Here is a 21,216-nt window from a genome sequence, read left to right as displayed (position 1 = left end):
CCACTGTTGGAAGGTGCAATTACAAGGTGATGAGGTTAAATGGGTGGTTTTCCCAAAGTAACACAGGATTATAATACCAAATTACTTACAAGAGAGTGTGTCCAGATACAAAACTCATGTATATGAATAGATATAAAGTCAAGTCAAAGGCAAAACATTTAAAGAGGATCGGTTTAGTCAGTAATTGCTATTTGCTTAAAGCAGAGGAGAGGTGGATACCTACCCTTCTTTCTGAACAGCCAGAAGACAATGACAGCAACCACAAGACAAAGAATTATAGGCAATATCAGATAAGCATAGTTACGACCATTTCCTAAAAAAAAGGAAACAACAAACTAAAGATCAGATTTTCAGGGCAAGATTAACACATTCTGTAGTATTGTTGGTCTGAATCTTCCGACAGCATTAGTGGTGAACATTTGGGCACTCATGGCATTATATGTTGAAGAAAGTCCCAATCATGCATAGGAATGATATTAGAATTTTCAATGGATACAAAGTTTGACTCCTGGGCCATTCCGAAAAGCAGTCTGATGAATTAGCAAGAAAGAAGAATTTGAGATAGGCGGTGGGAAAGTAAAGCTGTGAGTCGCTAACAATAATGTGCGATCTGATATCTGTGCAAACAGATAGTGTAGGTCAGGTAGATAAGAATTAAGAGGCACACAAGAACAAAAAAAAACTAACTCAGATGCCCATTTTAAACCCTGCATCTAATGTGCATACCTTTATGTAATCACCATAAAAAGACAAGAAATTTAGGCAAGCAATAAATTTTATCAGAAGCATATTTTCCTAAAGCAGTGGCTTTGGAACCGGGAGTTGAAATTAAGTATCACCACGGTGGAAGGTGCAATTACAAGGTGATGAGGTTGAATGGGTGATTTTTCCAAAGTGACACAGGATTATAGTATTGAATCACTTACAGTGGGCAGCATAGTGGTAATATCATTGGTCTTGTAGTCCAGAACCCTTAGGGGTCTGGGGAAAGGAGTCAATTGTCACCATGGCAGAAAGTGAAATTTGAATTCAATAAAAATCTTGAATTCAAGAAAGCTGACTTAATGACGATGATGCAATCATTGATGTCTGTTGCAAAACCCATCTAGTTCGTTCATGTTCTTTAGGGAAAAGATGTTGTCCTTATTGATCTGGCTTACACATGACTCCTGATGGCAACATAACTGACTCTTAACTGCGTTCTGACATGTTCCAAGCCACCAACCCACTCAGATTCAGAGACAATTAGGGATGGGCAATTAATTTTGAGTCCCCATTGTGAAGTACACATTAAATAAAGAGCTAACTGTACCAGACAGGGAACAGAAGCCATTGCAGGTGATATCTTGGTTAATGACTATTTCATTTCATCACAGTTATTAGTTAGGATTTACAGCAAAGAAACATGCTAACTTATCTAATTAACTGGTCTATACTAGTTTTATGGGCCACACAACTTTCCTCATCTTTTAATCACAGCTTTGGATGAACCAAGCCATTAGACCATAAGATATAGGAGCAGAAATTTGGCCATTCAGCCCATTGAGTCTGCTCTGCCATTCGAACATGGCTGATAGGTTCTGAGAAACGTTTCTCCTGCTTTCTCCCCATAACCCTTGACAATCTATCTCCATCTTAAACATACTCAATGACCTGGCTTCCACAGCCTTCTGTGACAGTGAATTCCATATAGATTCACCACACTATGGGTGAAGAAGTTTCTCCTTATCTCTGTTCTAAAAGGTGTTCCTTTTACTCTAAAGGCTGTGCTTCTCAGAGCTTCAGAATTACATCCCTGCTTTTATATTCAAGTCCTCTCAAAATAAATGCCAAAGTTGCATTTGCCTTCCTAACTGCTGACTCAACCTGCAAGTTTACCTTTTGAGAATCCTGGACTAGAACTCCCAAGTCTTGTTGCACTTCAGACTTCTGAATTTTCTCCCCATTTAGAAAATAGTCTATGCTTCTCCTCTTAGCAGAGTGCATGACCACTTTCCCACATTGTACTCCATCTGCCACTTCTTTGCCCACTCTCCTACCTTGTCCAAATCCTTCTGCAGCCTCCCTACCTCCTCAATACTACCTGTCCCTCCACTTCTTTGTATCATCTGCAACCCTATCCAGAATGCCCTCAGTTCCTTCACATAGATCATTAATGTATAAAGTGAAAAGTTGTAGTCTCAACACCAACCCTGTGGAACACCACTTGTCACTGACTGCCATCCTGAGAAGGATCCTTCTAACCCCACTTTCTGACAGCCAATCTTTTATCCAAGCTATCATCTTGCCTCGAACACCATGGGTCCTTATTTTACTCAGCAGCCCCCTGTGCAGCACCTTGTCAAAGGCTTTCTGGTAGTCCAAGTAGATAACATCCATTGGGTCTCCTTGGCCTAACCTGCTCATTACTTCCTCAAAGAATTCTAACAGATTTGGAAGGCATGCCCTTCCCTTGATGAAACTATGCCGACTTTGCCCTATTTTACCGTACACTTGCAAGTATTCAGAAATCTCATCTTTCACAACAGACTCCAAAATCTTACCCATGACTGAGGTCAGGCTAATCAGCCTGTAATTTTCTGTCTTTTGCCTTACTCCCTTGTTAAACAGGGGTGCCACATTAACTATTTTCCAGTCCTCTAGGACCGTCCCTGACTCTAGTGATTCCTCAAAGATCACCACTATTGCCTCCGCTATCTCTTCAGCTTTTTGTTTCTATTTATTTGTGGGATGCGGAGTCGCTGGCTGGCCAGAATTTCTTGCCAATCCCTAACTGCCCTTGAGAAGGTGGTGCTGAGCTGCCTTCTTGAACTGCTGAAGTCGTTCTGCTGTGGGTCGACCCACAATGCAATTATGGAGGGAATTCAGGATTTTGACACAGTGACAGTGAATGAACGGCAATATATTTCCAAGTCAGGATGGTGATTGGCTTAGAGGTGGTGGTGTTCCCATATGTCTGATGCCCTTGTCCTTCTAGATGACATGGTTGTAGGTTTGGAAGGTGCTGTCTGTGGATCTTTGGTGAATTTCTGCAGTGCATCTTGTAAATAGCACACACTGCTGCTACCGGTGGAGGGAGTGGAAGCCGTGCCAATCAAGTGGGCTGTTTTGTCCTGGATGGTTTATCGAGGGCCGAAGGGCCTGTTCTGCGCTGTATTGTTCTATGGTGTCAAGCTTCTTCAGTGTTGTTGGGGCTGTGCTTCTCCAGGCAACTGGGGAGTATTGCCCATTGTAGATGGTGAACAAGCTTTGAGGAGTCAGGAGGTGAGCTACTCGCCACAGTATTTCTAACTTCTGGCCTGCTCTTGTCGCCACTGTGTTAATATGGTGAGTCCAGTTGAGTTTCTAGTTAATGGTAACCCCAAAAGGTGTTGACAGTGGGGGAACTCAGTGATGGTAACTGAACGGCAAGGGACGGTGGTTAGACTGCCTCTCATTGGTGATGGTCATAGCCTGGCATTTGTGGGGCGCTGTGTCAGTTGTCACTTGTCAGCCCAAGCTGGATATTGTCCAGGGTCTTCTTGCATGCAAAGATGGACTGCTTCGTTATCTGAGGAGTCATGTATGGTGCTGAATATTGTGCAATCATCAGCGAACATCCATACTTCTGACCTTATGATGGAGGGAAGGTCATTGATGAGGTAGCTGAAGATGTTTGGGCCTAGGACACTACCCTGAGAAACTCCTGCAGCAATAGCCTGCAGGTGAGATGACTGACCTCCCAGAACCATGACCATCTTCCTATGTCAGGAATGACTCCAACCACCAGAGTGTTTGCCCCCTGATACCCACTGATTCCAGTTTTGCTAGGACTCCTTGATGCCACACGGTTGAATGCAGTCTTGATATCAAGGGCTGTCACTCTCACCTCTGCCATTCAGCTCTTTTGTTCGTGTTTGAACCAAGGCTGTAATGAGATCAGGAACTGAGTGGCCCTGGTGGAATCCAAACTGGGCGTCACTGAGCAGGTGCTGCTTGATAGGACTGTTGTTGACACCTTCCATCACTTTATTGATGATCGAGAGGAGACTCTTGGGGCAGTAATTGGCCAGGTTGGATTTGTCCTGCATTTTGTGTACGGGATATACTTGGACAATTTTCCACATTGTCAGGTAGATGTCATTGTTGTAACTGTACCGGAACAGTTTGGCTAAGGGTGCTTGTGCTCCTAAGATGCTGCTTGGCCTGCTGTGTTCATCCAACTCCACACTTTGTTATCTTGGCTAGGGGTGCAGCAAGTTCTGGAGCACAAGTCTTCTGTACTATTGCTGGAATGTTGTTCAGGCCCTTTGCGCTAATCAGTATCCTCAACCATTTCTTGATACCACAGAGAATCAAATCAACTGAAGACTGATATCTGTGGAGCTGGAGACCTCTGGAGGAGGCAGAGATGGATCATCCATTCGGCACTTCTGGCTGAAGATCGCTGCAAATGCTTCAGCCTTATCCTTTGCACTAAGCTGTTCCATCATTGAAGATGGGGATATTTGTGGAGCCTCCTCCTCAAGTGAGTTGTCTAATTGTCCACCACCATTCACGACCGGATGTGGCATTGTGGGATTACATAGCTCTGTCTATCATTTGCTGCTTTCATTGTTTGGTGCGCAAGTAGTCCTGCTTGGCGGCTTCACCAAGTTGATACCTCATCTTCAGGTATGTCTGTGCAGCTCGTGGCATGTCCTCCCGCACTCTTCATTGAACTAGGGTTGATTCCCTGGCTTGATGGTAATGGTTGAGTGGGGGATATGCCGGGCCATGAGGTTACAGATTGTGCTGGAGTACAATTCGCTGCTGTTAGTGGCCCACAGTGCCTCATGGATGCCCAGTGTTGAGTTGCTAGATCTGTGCAAACTCTGTCCTATTTAACATGGTGATAGTGCCACACAACATGACAGAGGTTGTTCTTAATCTGTTCGCAGGACTTCATCTCCACAAGGACTGTACAATGGTCACTCTTACAAATACTGTCATGGACAGGTGTAAATGCAGCTGGCAGAGGAGTAAGGATGAGGTCAAGTATGTTTATCCCTCACAACCTGTCACAGACCCAGTCTAGCAGCTATGTCCTTTAGGACCCAACAAGTTCAAATCAGTGGTACTGCTGCTGAGCCACTCTTGTTGGTGGACACTTGAAATCTCCCAGAGTATATTTTGTGACCTTGCCATCCTCAGCGCTTCCTCTCATTGTTGTTCAACATTGGAGAATACTGAATCATCAGCTGAGGGAGGATAGTGTGTGGAATGAGGACTCCCAGAACAACATCCTCCCGACAGTATAGCAACGTGCCACCCCTTCTGCTGTGTCGGTCCTGCTGGTGGGTCAGGGCACGTCCAGCAATGGTGATGGTGGTATCTGGGACATTGTTTGTAAGGTATGATTCTGTGAGTATTACAGGCTGTTGCTGAAATACTCTGAGACAGCTCTCCCAGTGTTGGCACTAACCCCCAGATGTTACTGAGGAGGACTTTGTACGGTTGACAGGGCTGTTTCTGCCGTTGTCTTTTCTGGTGCCTAGGGTGATGCCAGGTGATCTGTCTAGTTTCATTTCTTTGAGTCTTTGTAGCGGTTGGTACATCTGAGTGGTTTGCTAGGCCATTTCAGAAGAAAGTTGAGGGTCAATCACATTGCTGTGGGTCTGGAGTCACACGTATGCCAGACAAGATGAGGGTGGCAGATTTCCTCCTCTGAAGGGCATTAGTGAAACAAATGGATTTTTTCAAAAATTGGCAATGATTTCACAGTGATCAGTAGATTCTTAATTCCAGATTTGATTTTTGAATTCCAATTCCACCACCTGCCATGGCAGGATTCAAACCTGGGTCCCCTGAACATCAGCTGGGTTCCTGGTTTAATAGTCTAGCGATAATGCCACTAGGCCATCACCTAGAACTATCTCCTTCAGAGCTCTGGGGTGTAGTCCAACTGGTCCTTCATACATTTCAGTTTTTCTAGTACTTTCTCTTTGGTGATGGCCACCATACTCACTTCTGTCCCCTGACTCGATTTTTTGGGATATTACTCCTGTCTTCCACTGTGAAGACTGACCCAAAATAATTATTCAGTTCCTCAGTCATTTCCTTGTTCTGGACTACAATCTCTCCAGTGTCATTTTCTAGCAGTCCAATATCCACTTTTGCCCTCGAGATCTAAAGAAATTCTTACAGTCCTCCTTTATACTACTAGCTAGCTTACCCTCACATTTAATCTTTTTGCTTCATATTTTTTTTTGTTGCCCATTGTAAACTTCCCAATCCTCTGGTTTCCCACTGCCCTTTGCCACATTATATGCTTTCTCTTTTGCTTTTATGCCATCCCTGACTTCCCTAGTCACCCATTGTTGCCTCATCGTCCCTGTACCATCCTTCTTCAAAATTTTGCTGTGTCTCCCAAATTACTCTTAGAAACTCCTTCCATTGCTGTTTCGTTGTCTTTCCTGCTAGGCTCTTCTCCCAGTCAATTCTGCCCAGCTCCTCCCCCATGCCTCTCTAGTTGCCTATATTCAGCTGTAATACCATTACCTCTGATTCTAGTTTCTCCCTTTCAAATTGCAGAGTAAATTCAATCATATTACGATCACTGCCTCCTTAGAGTTCCTTCACCTTAAGCTTGCTTATCAAGTCTGCCTCATTGCGCATCACCAAATCCAATATTGCCTGCGCCCTCATGGGCTCCACCCAAGCTACTCCAAAAAGCCATCTCACAGAAATGTCACAAATTCCTTTTCTTGTAATCCACTACCAACCTGATTTTCCCAGTCCACCTGAATATTGAAATCCCCCATGATCAATGTAACTTTGTCTTTCTGGCACACCTTTTCTATCTCCTAATGTAGCTTGTGTTCCCAGCTCCTGACTACTGTTTGGAAGCTTATATATAATTCCAACTATGGTTATTTTACCTCTGCAGTTCCTCAACTCTACCCACACAGTCTACACCATCTGACCCTACTTCTGCCCACCTGCCTATCCTTTTCAATAAGATGTAGATCCTTGGATATTCAGCTCCCAATCCTGATCCTCCGTGATGCCTTCCACATTGTATGTGCCAATTTCAATCTGCACCACAAGCTCACTTACCTTCTTTCTTATACATTTTATTCCTTTTGTCTTCAAGTATTAATCTAGCTTCTTGAATTCATCAATTTTCTCGAAATATTCCATATGTAAAGGGAATCAAAAGGTAATGGGGGGAAAAAGACCTTGAAAGGGGAGTCGAGGTGGGGCAATGGTCCACCTCTTCTCTTACATCTTAAGATCTCTATGGTCCTAGGTGCTGGCAGTTTCACATTTTAACCACTCTGTAGTAAAGAACTTCTCCTGAACAGATACATTTTTCCAAAATTTTTCACTGAAGATATCTAAAATACTTCTCTCTCTGAATAATGCAATCAATAATGAGATCTATAGGGATGAAAGGCAAATCTCAAATATATCATCCTTTCAACAAGGTTCAGTAAATGGACAGCAACAGAAATGAACAGATTGTCTTGAGGAAAGACTGGATCAACTGACTTGATTTTACTAGACTTTAGAAAAGCAAGGAGTGGCTTGATTGAAGTGTATAAAGATCCTGATTGATCTTGACAAGGTTGAAGAAGAAAGGACGGTTACTCTTGTGGGTATATTAGAACCAGGAGTCACTGTTCCAAATTAGGGGTAGACCTTTTGAGACTAGAATGAAGAGATTTTTTTCCCCTCTTAGTGGATCATGAGACTTTGGAATTTTCTCAAAGGCAGTGGAGTGGAGGTCATTAAATAGTTTTAAGGCAGAGGTAGACAGATTCCTGTTAGGTAGGAAATCAATGATTAACACAGTGGTGGATGGGAACGTGGAATTTGAAACACAAAGATGAGCCATGATTATATTGAATGTTGAAGTGAGCTGAAGGGTTCGAATGGTCAATTCCTATTTCCAATGTTCTTAGATAAGGGTACATGCAATTATAATTGCAATAACATACTATCTACATGAAATAACACCATACAAAAGTAGAGGAAATTGAACTGACAGTCAATTTTAATATTGTCCAAGGGAACAAAACAATGACTTCTCCTGGTGATGGATATTAACATACCTTTGTAGTAAAGTTATAAACATTTCTGTGGATGCCACCATATTAAAAGGAAATTATTTGTGAATTGTTGCAAAAAAAAAATCACAGATTTTGGAATTCTACCAGTAATAAATGTTTGATTAATAAAAATCTCACCTGTTTCAAAGCATTTCAGCAGAAGAACAGGAGCACTCTGACTGCTGTTTTTTGGTTGTTTTGCAATACAGATATATTCTTCAGGAAAAATGCGAGGGTTGTTTATCATCAAAGACCTGTTTTCATCAGTTAAGACAAAGTTGTCACTGGAGACCACAGGACTATCAAGGTACTTCCATTCGATGGTAATATCAGCATTATCGTTACTTATACCACAAGTGAGAGTAACAACAGAGTCATTTCCATTGCAGCTAGTTTCTGGAATTGTGAGCGGTTCTACAATTTAAAAGAAATGAAAATCAGTTCAATATTCAGTTAAGTATAATAACTTCTGTAAAATCATTGGTAAACTTTCAAATAATACGTACACTCCACACATTGTCATGACAACTCAAGAAGTGCCCTTCTCATAATAATACTTCTTTAAAAAAACAAGAATTCATGTTATGTGGGCATTGCTGGCTGATTGCCCATCCTAGTTGTTCAAGGTGGCGGTCGGGAGCTGCCTTCCTGAAAATAGTGGGAAGGAAATGAATGTTTACAGCTGTGTTGTCAAACAAGCGAGCTGCTTAATCCTGGATGGTGTCAAGCTTCTTCAGTGCTGTTGGAGCTGCACTCAACCATGCAAATGGGGAGTATTCCATCATACTTCTGGTGTGCACTGTGCAAAAAAAAAAGGACAGGCTTTTGGGGAGTCAGGAGCTAAGTTAGTCATTGCAGAATTCCTAATATCTGACCTGCTCATGTATTTAAATGGATAATCAACTTGTGTATTTGGTCATTCATAGTCCCCAGATGTTGGTAGTGGGGGATTCAGCAGCAGTAATGCCATTGAACATCAAGAGGTGATGATTAGATTCCTTTTTGTGGGAGACAGTTACAGCTGGTAACTGTGTGGCACAAACTGTACTTGCCACTTGTCAGCCAAAGCTGGACATTATCCAGGTCATGCTGCATATGGAATGGATTTCTTCAGTATCTAGTGGCAGAATGCTGTCAGGGTCTATGGCCCTTGTAGTACCTAGTATCTTCAACTATTTCCTGATATCACTTAAAGTGAACTGAACTAGCTGAATAAGGGCATCTATGAGGCTGCAAACCTGCTGAGGGGGCCAAGATGGTCTACCTTGACTTCCTGACCTACAGAAAAGAATTGAGGGATGACATTCCAACAGTTCACTTTCTAGAGGTTCCAGCTCTTCAGCTGGATGAGCTCAACTGAGGGAGCAGAATATTGATCATTGAAAACAACATTAGTAAGAGATCTGTTAAACAATCAAGGTGACTAAAGATTCCGGAAAAGTAGAAGACAGACCAAAAGATGACAAGACAAGGATTATGAGGAAAACATTTTGGAAGGAGAAGACAACGAACAGAAGCAGATCCCGAAAAGACGCTGAAAAGAGTGAATATCATGAAGACAGGTTGATGTACGAGATGCCACATTTTCACAGGGACAGTTAATTCATAAACAGTGTTTCCAGAGGTTGCCTTAGAATCTTGACACTTGTAGGAAAGAGAAATACAGTAACTGGCAAGTAACAGCCCATTAAGGTTTTTCAGGAGTTGGTGCACAGCTGTTGTGTTCACTACTGTGCTAAACTAAGTTCCTACTGTAAGGACTACATACAATTTTGTGTTAACTGGAAAATGGATGTTTGAACTGCTTTATTGCACAGAATTAACTGTATTTTTATTGCACCTTGAAGGAAATAAAAAACTGGACCCATGTGGTCACAAATTGGTTACACAAGGGCATTTTTTTTTTCCCAAAACACTGGAACTAACACTTTTGAGACGCAAGCTGACCCCACCCTCGAGCACCAAACCAGCCACAACCTCGTCACCCAAGGTGACCTCCCACCCACAGCCTCCATCCTCATCATTCCCCAACCCCACACCGCCCGCTTCTATCTCCTTCCCAAAATCCACAAACCTGCCTGCCCTGGTCGACCCATTGTCTCTACTTGCTCCTGCCCCACCGAACTCATCTTCACCTATCTGGACTCCATTTTCTCCCCTTTGGTTACACTGGCCCTAAACTCCACCTTTTCCTCCATTACATTGACGACTGTATCGGCACCAACTCATGCTCCTAAGAGGAGCTCGAACAGTTCATCCACTTCACCAACGCCTTCCACTCCAACCTCAAATTCACCTGCACTATCTCCAACACCTCCCTCACCTTCTTGGACCTCTCTGTCTCAATCGCGGGCAACCACCTAGAAATCGATATCCAAATCAAGCCCGACTCCCACAGCTACCTAGAATACACCACCTCCCACCCAACTTCCTGCAAAAAACATGCCATCCCCTACTCCCAATTCCTTCGCCTCCATTGCATCCAGTCCCAGGACGAGGCATTCCACTCCCGCACAACTCAGATGTCCTCGTTTTCCAAGGACCGCAACATCTGCCTCACAGTGGTCTAGAACACCCTTGATCATGTCTCCTGCATTTCCTGCAACTCATTCCTCACACCCCATCCCCAAAATAAAAACCCAAAAAAAACCCCTCATCCTCATGTACCACCCCACCAATCTCCGGACCCAATGCATCATCCTCCAACACTTCCACCATCTGCAATCCAACCCCACCACCAAAGATGTTTTTCTCTCACCACCTTTATCTGTTTTCTGGAGGGACCACTCTCTCTGTGACTCCCTTGCCCGCTCCTCACTCCCCTCCAGCCCCACCACACCTGGCACTTTTCCCTGCACCCGCAGGAAGTGCTACACCTGCCCCCTCACCTCCTCCCTCACTCCCATTCCAGGCCCCAAAAAGGCTTTCCACATCAAGCAGATGTTCACCTGCACATCTGCTAATGTGGACTACTGCATCTGCTGTACCCGTTGTGGCCTCCTCTACATCGGGGAAACCAAGTGGAGGCTTGTGGACCGCTTTGCAGAACACCTACAATCGGTTCGCAATAAACAACTGCACCTCCCAGTCGCGAATCATGTCAACTCCCCGCCCATTCCTCAGACAACATGTCCATCTTGGGCCACCTGCAGTGCCACAACGATGCCACCCGAAGGTTGGAGGAACAGCAACTCATATTCCGCTTGGGAACCCTGCAGCCCAATGGTATCAATGTGGATTTCACAAGCTTCAAAATCTCCCTGCCCCCTATCGCATTCCAACACGAGCCCAGCTCATCCCCGTCTCCCTAATCTGTTCTTCCTCTCACCTATCCCTTCCTCCTACCTCAAGCCGCACCCCCATTTCATATCTAACCTCAGCCTGCCCCCTTGACCTGTCCGTCGTCCCTGGACTGACCTATCTCCTCCCTACCTCTCCACCTACACTAACCTTTACTGGCTCCATCCCCACCTCTTTGACTTGTCTGTCTCCTCTCCAACTATCTTCTCCTCTATCCATCTTCGATCCACCTGCCCCTCTCTCCCTATTTATGTCAGAACCCTCTTCCCCTTTCCCATTTCTGATGGAGGGTCTAGGCCCGAAACTTCAGTTTTGTTGCTCAGCCTGCTGTGTTCATCCAGCTCTACACCTTGTTATCTCGGATTCTCCAGCATCTGCAGTTCCGATTAGAAATGACATCAGGTATCTTTTGGGTGGAAAAAAGTGACATAGAAACAGCTTTTGAATTGATTTTAATTATCAGTTTATCACAGAATGGAGAGGAGAGGGGGTAGTTGGGCTCCCAGATTCTTCTGAGTGGTACTCTTTTCCACTCAAAAACTCTTCAAAAAGGAAGAAAATTATCTAAAGGCGAAGTCAAAAGTCACACGACACCAGATTTTGGTTCAACATGTTTATATGAAATCACAAACTTATTCAGCAGTGCTCCTCCATTACGTGAAGTGTTAAAGGAGCAGCACTCTGAAAGCTTGTAATTTCAAATAAACGTGTTGGATTAAAACCTGATGTCGTATGACTTCTGACTTTGTACATCCATCATATCTCAAATCAAGACTGAGTGGCTATTAAAAATTGAGTATTGCTGTGGTCGACAGCAGATTATCACCACCAATACCAAATTCAAACTGAGAAAAATCACCTCATTTTGCTTTATGGTTTGGCCTCTGGATCCAGTGACTTTTGTTCAGAGATTTATAGGAGAAAAAAAAACCAATAACTGATTCAAGGCAATGATTAGACCATTGTTGGTGTTAACATGTTCAGTTTTGGGTGCCTTATTAGAAAAACAATAATAAAAATGATATAGCATGGAAGGTGAGGATAAGCCAGTGATGGGAAATTATTATAAAGGAGACACTTCAGATTCTGAGACTATTTTTACTGGAGAAGGATCAGTCAGAATTACAGAGGTTTTTCGTGCACGAAGGATTTTGATAGAGACAACAGAAAAAGTGTGTTTTCGCTCACTGGGAGGAGGGGCATGCCAAGTAACAAAAGGCTTACAATTTCCCAATCACTAAAAGAATTCTGGGGGCCACGGTGACTGATTGGTACAACCACTGCCCAAAATAAAAAGTTATTTGTTGATTCAACTGAATCTAAGGAAGAAGTGGGCATTTACCTAGCATAAGAAACATAGGGGCCTGCCTCAGTTATCCTCAGATACAGCAGCAATAGCTAGTTACCCAGGGTTCCGAAAATCTTATTTTTAGGGGTGCAACAAATTTCCCCAAATAATCTTAATTGGGTGTTTATACTAGATGTAGCAAGCAATAGACCTTTGTAATACTTACCAAGTACTTTTAGGAAGAATTCTTTTTTTGTAATTGTTCCATTAGAAAATATGAAATCTAGTGTGTAACTTCCAGTATCGTTCTTCTGTAATCTCTGTATCAAAACACTCTCGCCTGTAAAATTAACGTTCTGCGAAAATGCTCCGAAATAAGTAATACCGCCGTCTTCCCATTCAAATATTTTGCGGTTATTGAGCTTGAATGCAATTTCAGAAACATCAGTGGGTTTTGACAAAGGGACAGATACAAAATCATTCAAGAATCCATAGATGGTTTCAATGTCTCTTGTGCTACATTTAGAAACTGGAAGGAAAGAAAATGTGAACAATTATATTAAAAATGCATTTATAAAAATAAGTTGTCAGTAAACCTTAGATAACAGGGGAAATTATTAGCTTAGTCAAAAAGAGGAAGCATACCCAAGGTCTAGGTAAATAAAAACAGATGAAAATCCTTGAAGAATACAGAGAAAGTAGGAAGGCACTCAATCACAAAGTCAGGAGGGCTAAAAGGGGCTATGAAATGTCCTTGACTAGCAGCGCTCAGGAGAATACCAAGCTATTTTATACATACAATAGAAGCAAATGGTTAGCTAGGGAAAGAATAGGCCTACTCAACAATACAAGAGAGAGGTTATCTGTAGAGCCAGACGACATGGGTGAGATCCTTAACGAATACTTTGCCTTGGTATTCAAAGATGGCAATGTGAGGGATTGAGAGGCTAGGGAAAGGTGTGTAAATACTCTTGCATAGGTCATCATAATGAGTAGGAAATGTTGGGTCTGTTGAAATTAAGGTAGACAAATTCCCAAGGCCAGGCGGGATCTATCCCAGGGTATTGTGGGGGGCAAGGGAGGAAATAGCTGGGGCCTTTAAAGATATCTTTGCAACCTCTTTAGCCTCAGGTGAGTTTCAAGAGGATTGGAGCATGGCCAGTGTTGTTCCTTTATCTCGGTTTCCGTTCCTTAAATAATCCAGATAGTTACAGGCCCGTGAGCCTGTAATGGTAGGCAAGCTGTTGGAGAAGATACTGACAGACAGGATTTATTTACATTTGAAAGTGACTGGACTTGTTAGTGATGGGTGGCATGGAAATGTCTGGGAAAGGTCATGTCTCACCAATTCATTTTGAGTTTTGTGAGACGGTGACAAGAACGAATTGATGAGGTAAGGGCAGCGGATGTTGTCTACATGGACTTTAATGAGGCATTTGACAAGGTACTTTGTAGCAGGCTGAGCTGGCTAGATGGATATAAAACTGCCTTAAATCATTGACACAGGAGGCAGCAGTGGAGGGGTGCTTTCCAGAATGGAGATCAGTAACTAGTGGTGTCCCGTGGGGATCGGTACTGGGACCTTTGTTGTTTGTAATTCATGTATATTCTATAAAAATCATTTGGAGGAAAATGCATATAGTCTAGGGGCGGCATGGTGGCTCAGTGGTTAGCACTGCAGCCTCACAGCACCAGGGACCCAGGTTCGATTCCAGCCACGGGCGACTGTCTGTGTGGAGTTTGCACATTCTCCCCGTGTCTGCGTGGGTTTCCTCCGGGTGCTCCGGTTTCCTCCCACAGTCCAAAGATGTGCAGGGTAGGTGGATCCGCCATGCTAAATTGCTTGTAGTGTTCAGGGGTGTGTGGGTTATGGGGGATGGGTCTGGGTGGGATGCTCCAAGGGGTGGTGTGGACTGGTTGGGCCGAAGGGTCTGTTTCCACACTGTAGGGAATCTAACCTAATCTAATCTAATATAATCTGTAAATCTGTAGATGAGACTGTCAAAGGATTATAGGAAGATATACACAGACTGCAGATTGGGCAGAGAAATGGCAGATGGGAGTTTAATCCGGATAAATGTGAGGCAATGCATTTTGCAAGTTCAAATTCAGGTGTGAATTTTACAATAAACGGCAGAGTGCCTTGATTAAGCGTTGCATACAGCCTTTTGCTGAGTCTATCAGGAACAATGCAAGCAAGGGAGTTGTGATGAGCCTAGGCAGTATAAAATTGCTGGTCAAGGCTTCTCTGTACATGATGATTTTGACTTTTTCTGTTCGGACTCACTATCAGTATGCAGACTCATAAGCATCTGTGATCAGTTCAAGCTGATATTTGTCAGGGGTGGGAACATCAGAGAATATATCGAGTCTCATTCAAATGGTGATTTTTGTGTACATCGGCATCAAGCTGTGCCCAGGCCCTCTCTACTCAAACACCAATTTTCACTACATACTGAGGTTCTAACAGACCCCCGTTTTGTAACGCATGTGTCTGGTGAAGTGAAGAGACCATTCACATCTCCTTGCGGAACATGAGATAACAAAGTGTGGAGGTGGAGGAACACAGTAGGTCAGGCAAAGGAGCAGGAAAGCTGATGTTTTGGGTCCAGAGCCTTCTTCAGAAAATTGTGCAATATGGTTTTGCAATGAAGATTTGAACGAGATGCAGTCATTTTGTCATGGTTCATCCTGGCAGCTTCGTGACACTACAGGCATGTTCTAGTGACACTCACCAAGACAAATATTAACTGTGCTTGGTGGACCATCAACTTGGTGAAAGATACTCTTTGGCCTGCCTGAATCTTGTTGGTCTTCCAGTGCAAAGACCTAATATCCATCAAGTTTACACACTGGCACATTCTAAGGTCCAGCACTAAAAGGTAACGGTAAAGTCACCATCATCATACCCTCTCATTAGAAAGATAGAGCTGGTGAGGGTTAAACCAGAGGGTCATCACGCTTCTGTCAGGGATAGAGTTTGTAGACAGTCCTTCATGGTAACCTCAGCCTGTGCAGGAACTGTGCAGCATACTGTTAGTTGGCTGGATTGCGATGCAAAATGACACTGAGCTCGCTGATCCCCTGGTCTATTAACAGTGGGACAGTTGCCACTAAGGACTAGTTGGGAAAGGCTACATTCTACGATCTTTCTACCATGATACATAGGGAATGTCTTGTTAGTGCATTTCTTGAAGCTTCTATGGAAATATAAATAGTTTCTTGCCATATATAGTAAATGTTACATATTACATTACATTTGGATTGAGCCACCTAGCATTGTAAACACTCAAATGAGGAACACCATAGTTTTACGCTATTTCCGACCATGTCTAAAGTGAAAGTAATATCTTTAGATAATTTATGAAAAAAATGTATATTTTTGCAAAAACACATGCCTATATTCTCAGGAATTTAAAAGAATGAGATGTGATCTCAGAGGCATACAAGATACAGAGAGAATGCTTCTGCTAGTCTGGGAACCCAAAACACAGGGGGTACACTCAGGATAAGGGACTGATCAATGAGAACCAAGATGAGGAGAAACTGTTTCAGTCAAAGCACTGTGAATCTTTGGAATTGTCTATGTGGGAAGGATGTGGATACTGCATGGTTGAATGCATTTAAAGCTGGGTCAGATCTGCAATTCAGGATCAGCCATGAATGTACTGAATGGTGAAGTTGACTCAGCAGGCCACTTGTTCCAATCCTAATCCTATTTATTGTGTTTTGGAAGAACATTTTGTTCCATTGTTCAACACTTACAATCCAAAGAACTGAATATCTGCTCCAGGTCTCAAATATATCAAGGTGGGGTAAGTTTCCCCAAAACACAAGCTATAACAATTTGGTTATTCCCCACACCATAAACAGTAGGCTCAGTTGTGCATTTTAAAAAAACATTGATCCCACCCCTTAAAAACAGTGGAAAAACCCATTTTATTCAAAATGCATTGTTTCGCACATCACCAAACTGACTTAGTATATGAGCAACAGTCTTTGCTCCTTCACATTTGTGTTATGTAATTTCCCCAAAACTTCCGAGGACTCTGCCGGCCAACTCACATACACTCACAAGAGCAACTGAACATCTGCCGGGTGGGTGGAAGAGAAGCAGAAATACTCAAGATAGAGTCACAGTTTGCGCTGATACCAGCCATGCATATGCTGGACAGCAACCCAAAAATCGAGAATGCTCCAAAGCAAATGGAGACTAAGATAATTTGCAATAGCTAAATTTATCAAGGACATACTCTGTGTTAACGGCTCACTATCACAGCAGCTGACATGCTGCAGAACCTGGTTTAACTTAAGCTAGTAAAGAAATTGTATTATGAATTTCTTGTAAATGTGACCAATAGTGCTGGTAGCAGCCACACTCTCAGAATATTCAGGTAAACAATGCTCACATTAATAATTTCATTGCCAAATTTAGCTTCAGAGGCCATATCCTCTCCCTCAGAATGACAATCCATTTTCATCTTTGTAACACTGTCCAACTCAGAACTGGTCTCTAACATGGTCATATATAGCTTTGTCACCAGTCTCAACTATGCCAGGCGTTCTCTTGTCTAGAAGTTCACCCGTCATGAACTCCAATTTGTACAAAATTCTGTAATGTGCCAAGACTCATTCAGTTAAAACTCTTTTCTTGACTGATTGATACCAGCTGTTCACTCCTTTCCATGCACATTAAATTTTAAATTCTTTATTTTTATTGATAAGAAAGAAACAACACTGGGTTTGAAACAGTGAATTCACCCCATCCCATCCCATCTACACAATTGACTATATATAACCCGTTATCCCTCCTATTGAACAATCTAAATTCTTTGTCATACACTTGCCATGCATCTTGCTTCCCAAAACCTCCATGAAACTTCATCCACTCAGCTATTTGTAACATCTTTCTTAAGGATTCCAGAAAGTAAGAACAGCAGATTATTGAACCCCTCAAGCCCACTTAGCCATTCAATGAGATTAGTGCTGATCTTCTATCTCAACACATTTTCCTGCACCATCTCCATATGCTTGATGTTTTAATATCTAGAAATCTGTTGATCTCTATCTTGAACATAACTCAACAACTAAAATTCCAAAGTGCTCCGGACTGAAGAAATTCATCCTCATCTGTCTTAAAAATGGCCTAAACCTTATTGTGAAACTCTGTTCTATGGACCTAAACCGTAGAGCTAGGAAAAGCATCCTTTCTGCATCTACCCTGTCAACTCTCAAAAAAGCTTTTGTTGTAAAAATGTCATCACTTATTTTTGATTTAAACGACGAGTGAAGGCCCAGTCTATCTAATACTTCTTCACAGAACAATCCCTCCATCCCAGGAATTAGTCTGATGAGGTTGAAATGTACTCCCTCTATGGCGAGTCTATTTTCCTTGCAATGAGACAAGATAAATTTTTTAAAAAATCATTCATTGGATGTGGGCCAGCATTTATTGCCCATCCTTAATTGCCCAAGGGCAGTTCAGTCAACAACATTGCTGTGGGTCTGGAGTCACATGTAGGCCAGACCCAGTAACGGCAGATTTCCTTCCCAAAAGGACATTAGTAAACCATGAGACCATAAGAAATAGGAGCAGAAATTAAGCCATTCTGCCCACAGAGTCTGCTCCACCATTCAATCATGACTGATAATTTTCTCAACTCCATTCTCCTGCTTTCTCCCTGTAACCTTTGAACTCTTGACAATCAAGGGCCTATCTCGGTGTTAAATATATTCAATTACCTGACCTCTACAGCCTTCTGTGGCAATAAATTCCACAGATTCACCACTCGCTGGCTGAAAAAGTTTTTCCTCATCTCTGTTCTAAAGAGTCTTCCTTTCACTCGAAGATTGTGCCCTTGGATCCTAGCCTCTCCCGCTAATGGAAACATCTTCCCGACGTCCACTCTGTCCAGGACATTCAGCATTCGATAAGTTTCAATTATCCCCATCATTCTACTAAACTCCATCGGTATAGACCCAGAGTCCTCAAATGTTCCGTCAAAGTTAAGCCTTTTGTTCCTGGGATGTTTCTCGTGAATCTCCTCTGTACCCGCTCCAGGGCCAGTACATCCTTCCTGAGGTACACAGCCCAAAATTGCTCACAATATTCTAAATGAGGTCAGACCAGAGCTTTATAAAGCCTCAGAAGTACGTACCTGCTTTTATAATTCTAGTCCCCTTAATATAAATGGCAACATTGTATTTGCCTTCCTAATTACCAACTCAGCCTGCTGGTTTGCCTTCAGAAAATTCTGGATGAGGACACCCAAATCTCTTTACACTTCAGATTTCTGAATTTTATCCCCTTTACGAAACAGTCTATGCCACTATTCTTCCAGCCAAAGTGCATGACCTCACACTATCCCATGTTGTACTACATCTGCTACTTCATTGTCTACTCTCCTTACCGGTCTAAATCCTTCTGCAGCCTCCCTGCCCCTCCACCTTTGTATCATCTGAAAACTTTGCTAGAATGCCCTCCATTCCTTCATGTAGATCATTAATGTACAAAATGAAGAATTGTGGTCTAACACTGATCCTTGCAGAACACCATGGCTGCCATCCCGAGAAGGACCCTTTTATCCCTACTCTCTGCTTTCTGTCAGATAGCCAATTTTCTATCCATGCTAATGATTTGCCTCTAAAATCCTGGGCTCTTATCTTACCTAGCAGCCCCCTATGCAGCAACTGGTCAAAGGCCTTCTGAAAGTCCAAGCAGATAATATCCATTGGCTCTCCTTGGTCTAACCTGCTTATTATTTCCTCAAAGAATTCTAGCAGATTTGGCTAGCAGCCCTCCTCTTGATGGAGCGATGTTAACTTTGCCCTATTTTACTATGCACTTCCAAGTAATCAGAAATCTCATCCTTCACAAATGACTCCACAATCCTACCAACGACCGAGGTCAGGCAAATCAGCCCATAATTTCCCATTCAGAGATAATGGGAACTGCAGATGCTGGAGAATCTGAGATCACAAAGCGTGGAGCTGGATGAAAACAGCAGGCCAAGCAGCGTCAGAGGAGCACAAAAGCTGACGTTTCGGGCCTAGACCCTTCATCAGAAAAGGGGAATGGCGAGAGGATTCTGAAATAAATAGGGAGAGAGGGGGAGGGGGAGGCGACCAAAGATGGATAGAGGAGAAGACAGGTGGAGAGGACAGTATATGTGGGGAGGTAGGGAGAGGATAGGTCAGTCTGTGGAGGACAGACAGGTCAAGGGGGGCGGGATGAGGTTTCTGGGTAGGAAATGGAGGTGCGGCTTGAGGTGGGAGGAGGGGACAGGTGAGACGAAGAACGGGTGAGGGACGCGGGGACAAGCTGGGCTGGTTTTCAGATGCAGTGGGGGGAGGGGGGGATATTAAAGCTGGTGAAATCCACATTGATACCATTAGGCTGCAGGGTTCCCAAGCAGAATACGAGTTGCTGTTCATCCACTTCATCAACACCTTGCACCCCAACCTTAAGTTCACCTGGACCATCTCCAATTCCTCCCTCACCTTCCTGGACCTCTCTGTCTCCATCTCAGGCAAACACCGAGAAACCAATGTCCATTTCAAGCCCACCAACTCCCACAGCTACCTAGAACACACCAGCTCCCACCCACCTTCCTGCAAAAATTCCATCCCCTATTCCCAATTCTTTTGCCTCTGCCGCGTCTGCTCCCAGGATGAGGCATTCCTCTCCCGTACATCCCAGATGTCCTCGTTCTTTAAGGACCGCAACATCCTCCCCCCACCCCACGACGGTTGAGAACACCCTCGGCCATGTCTCCCACATTTCCCACCACTCATCCCTCACACCCCGCCCCCGCAATAACTGCCAAAAGAGAATCCCCCTAGTCCTCACATACCACCCCACCAAGCTCTGGATAGGACATAGAACAATACAGCGCAGAACAGGCCCTTCGGCCCTCGATGTTGCGCCGACCTGTGAACTAATCTAAGCCCCTCCATCTGCAATATCCCTTCATCATCCATATGCTTATCCAAGGACTGTTTAAATTCCCCTAATGTGGCTGAGTTAACTACATTGGCAGAAAGGGCATTCCATGCCCATACCACTCTCTGAGTAAAGAACCTGCCTCTGCCTCTTAAATCTATCACCCCTCAATTTGTAGCTATGCCCCTTTGTACAGGCTGAAGTCATCATCCTCGGAAAAAGACTCACACTGCCCACCCTATCTAATCCTCTGATCATCTTGTATGTCTCTATTAAATCCCCTCTTAGCCTCCTTCTCTCCAGTGAGAACAGACTCAAGTCCCTCAGCCTTTCTTCATAGGGCCTGTGCTCCAGACTAGTCAACATCCTGGTAACTCTCCTCTGCACCTTTTCCATTGCTTCCACATCCTTCCTGTAATGGGGTGACCAGAACTGCACACAATATTCCAAATGAGGCCGCACTAGCGTTTTGTACAGTTGCAGCATGACTTCACGGCTCTGGAACTCAATCCCTCTACCAATAAAACCTAAGACACCGTAAGCCTTCTTAACAGCACTATCAACCTGGGTGGCAACTTTCAGGGATCTAAGTACATGGACACCAAGATCACTCT

At 43.5% G+C, this 21,216-nt stretch overlaps 1 protein-coding gene across 1 annotated transcript in view; it reads right to left on the bottom strand.

Moving 5' to 3' along the window:
- LOC125457139 (SLAM family member 5-like) overlaps positions 1–21,216 on the bottom strand; it is a 46,401-nt gene that overhangs the window by 13,864 nt on the left and 11,321 nt on the right. The window contains exons 2-4 of the mRNA XM_048540921.2: positions 12,887–13,189; positions 8,211–8,486; positions 224–313 (exon numbers count right to left, since the gene is read on the bottom strand). Of these exons, the coding sequence (XP_048396878.1) occupies positions 224–313; positions 8,211–8,486; positions 12,887–13,189 (669 nt within the window). The remainder of the gene's footprint in view (positions 1–223; positions 314–8,210; positions 8,487–12,886; positions 13,190–21,216) is intronic.

This window comes from Stegostoma tigrinum, chromosome 12 (genome assembly GCF_030684315.1).
Source record: "Stegostoma tigrinum isolate sSteTig4 chromosome 12, sSteTig4.hap1, whole genome shotgun sequence".
Lineage (NCBI taxonomy): Eukaryota > Metazoa > Chordata > Chondrichthyes > Orectolobiformes > Stegostomatidae > Stegostoma > Stegostoma tigrinum.
This window is presented reverse-complemented; position numbering and strand designations above follow the sequence as displayed.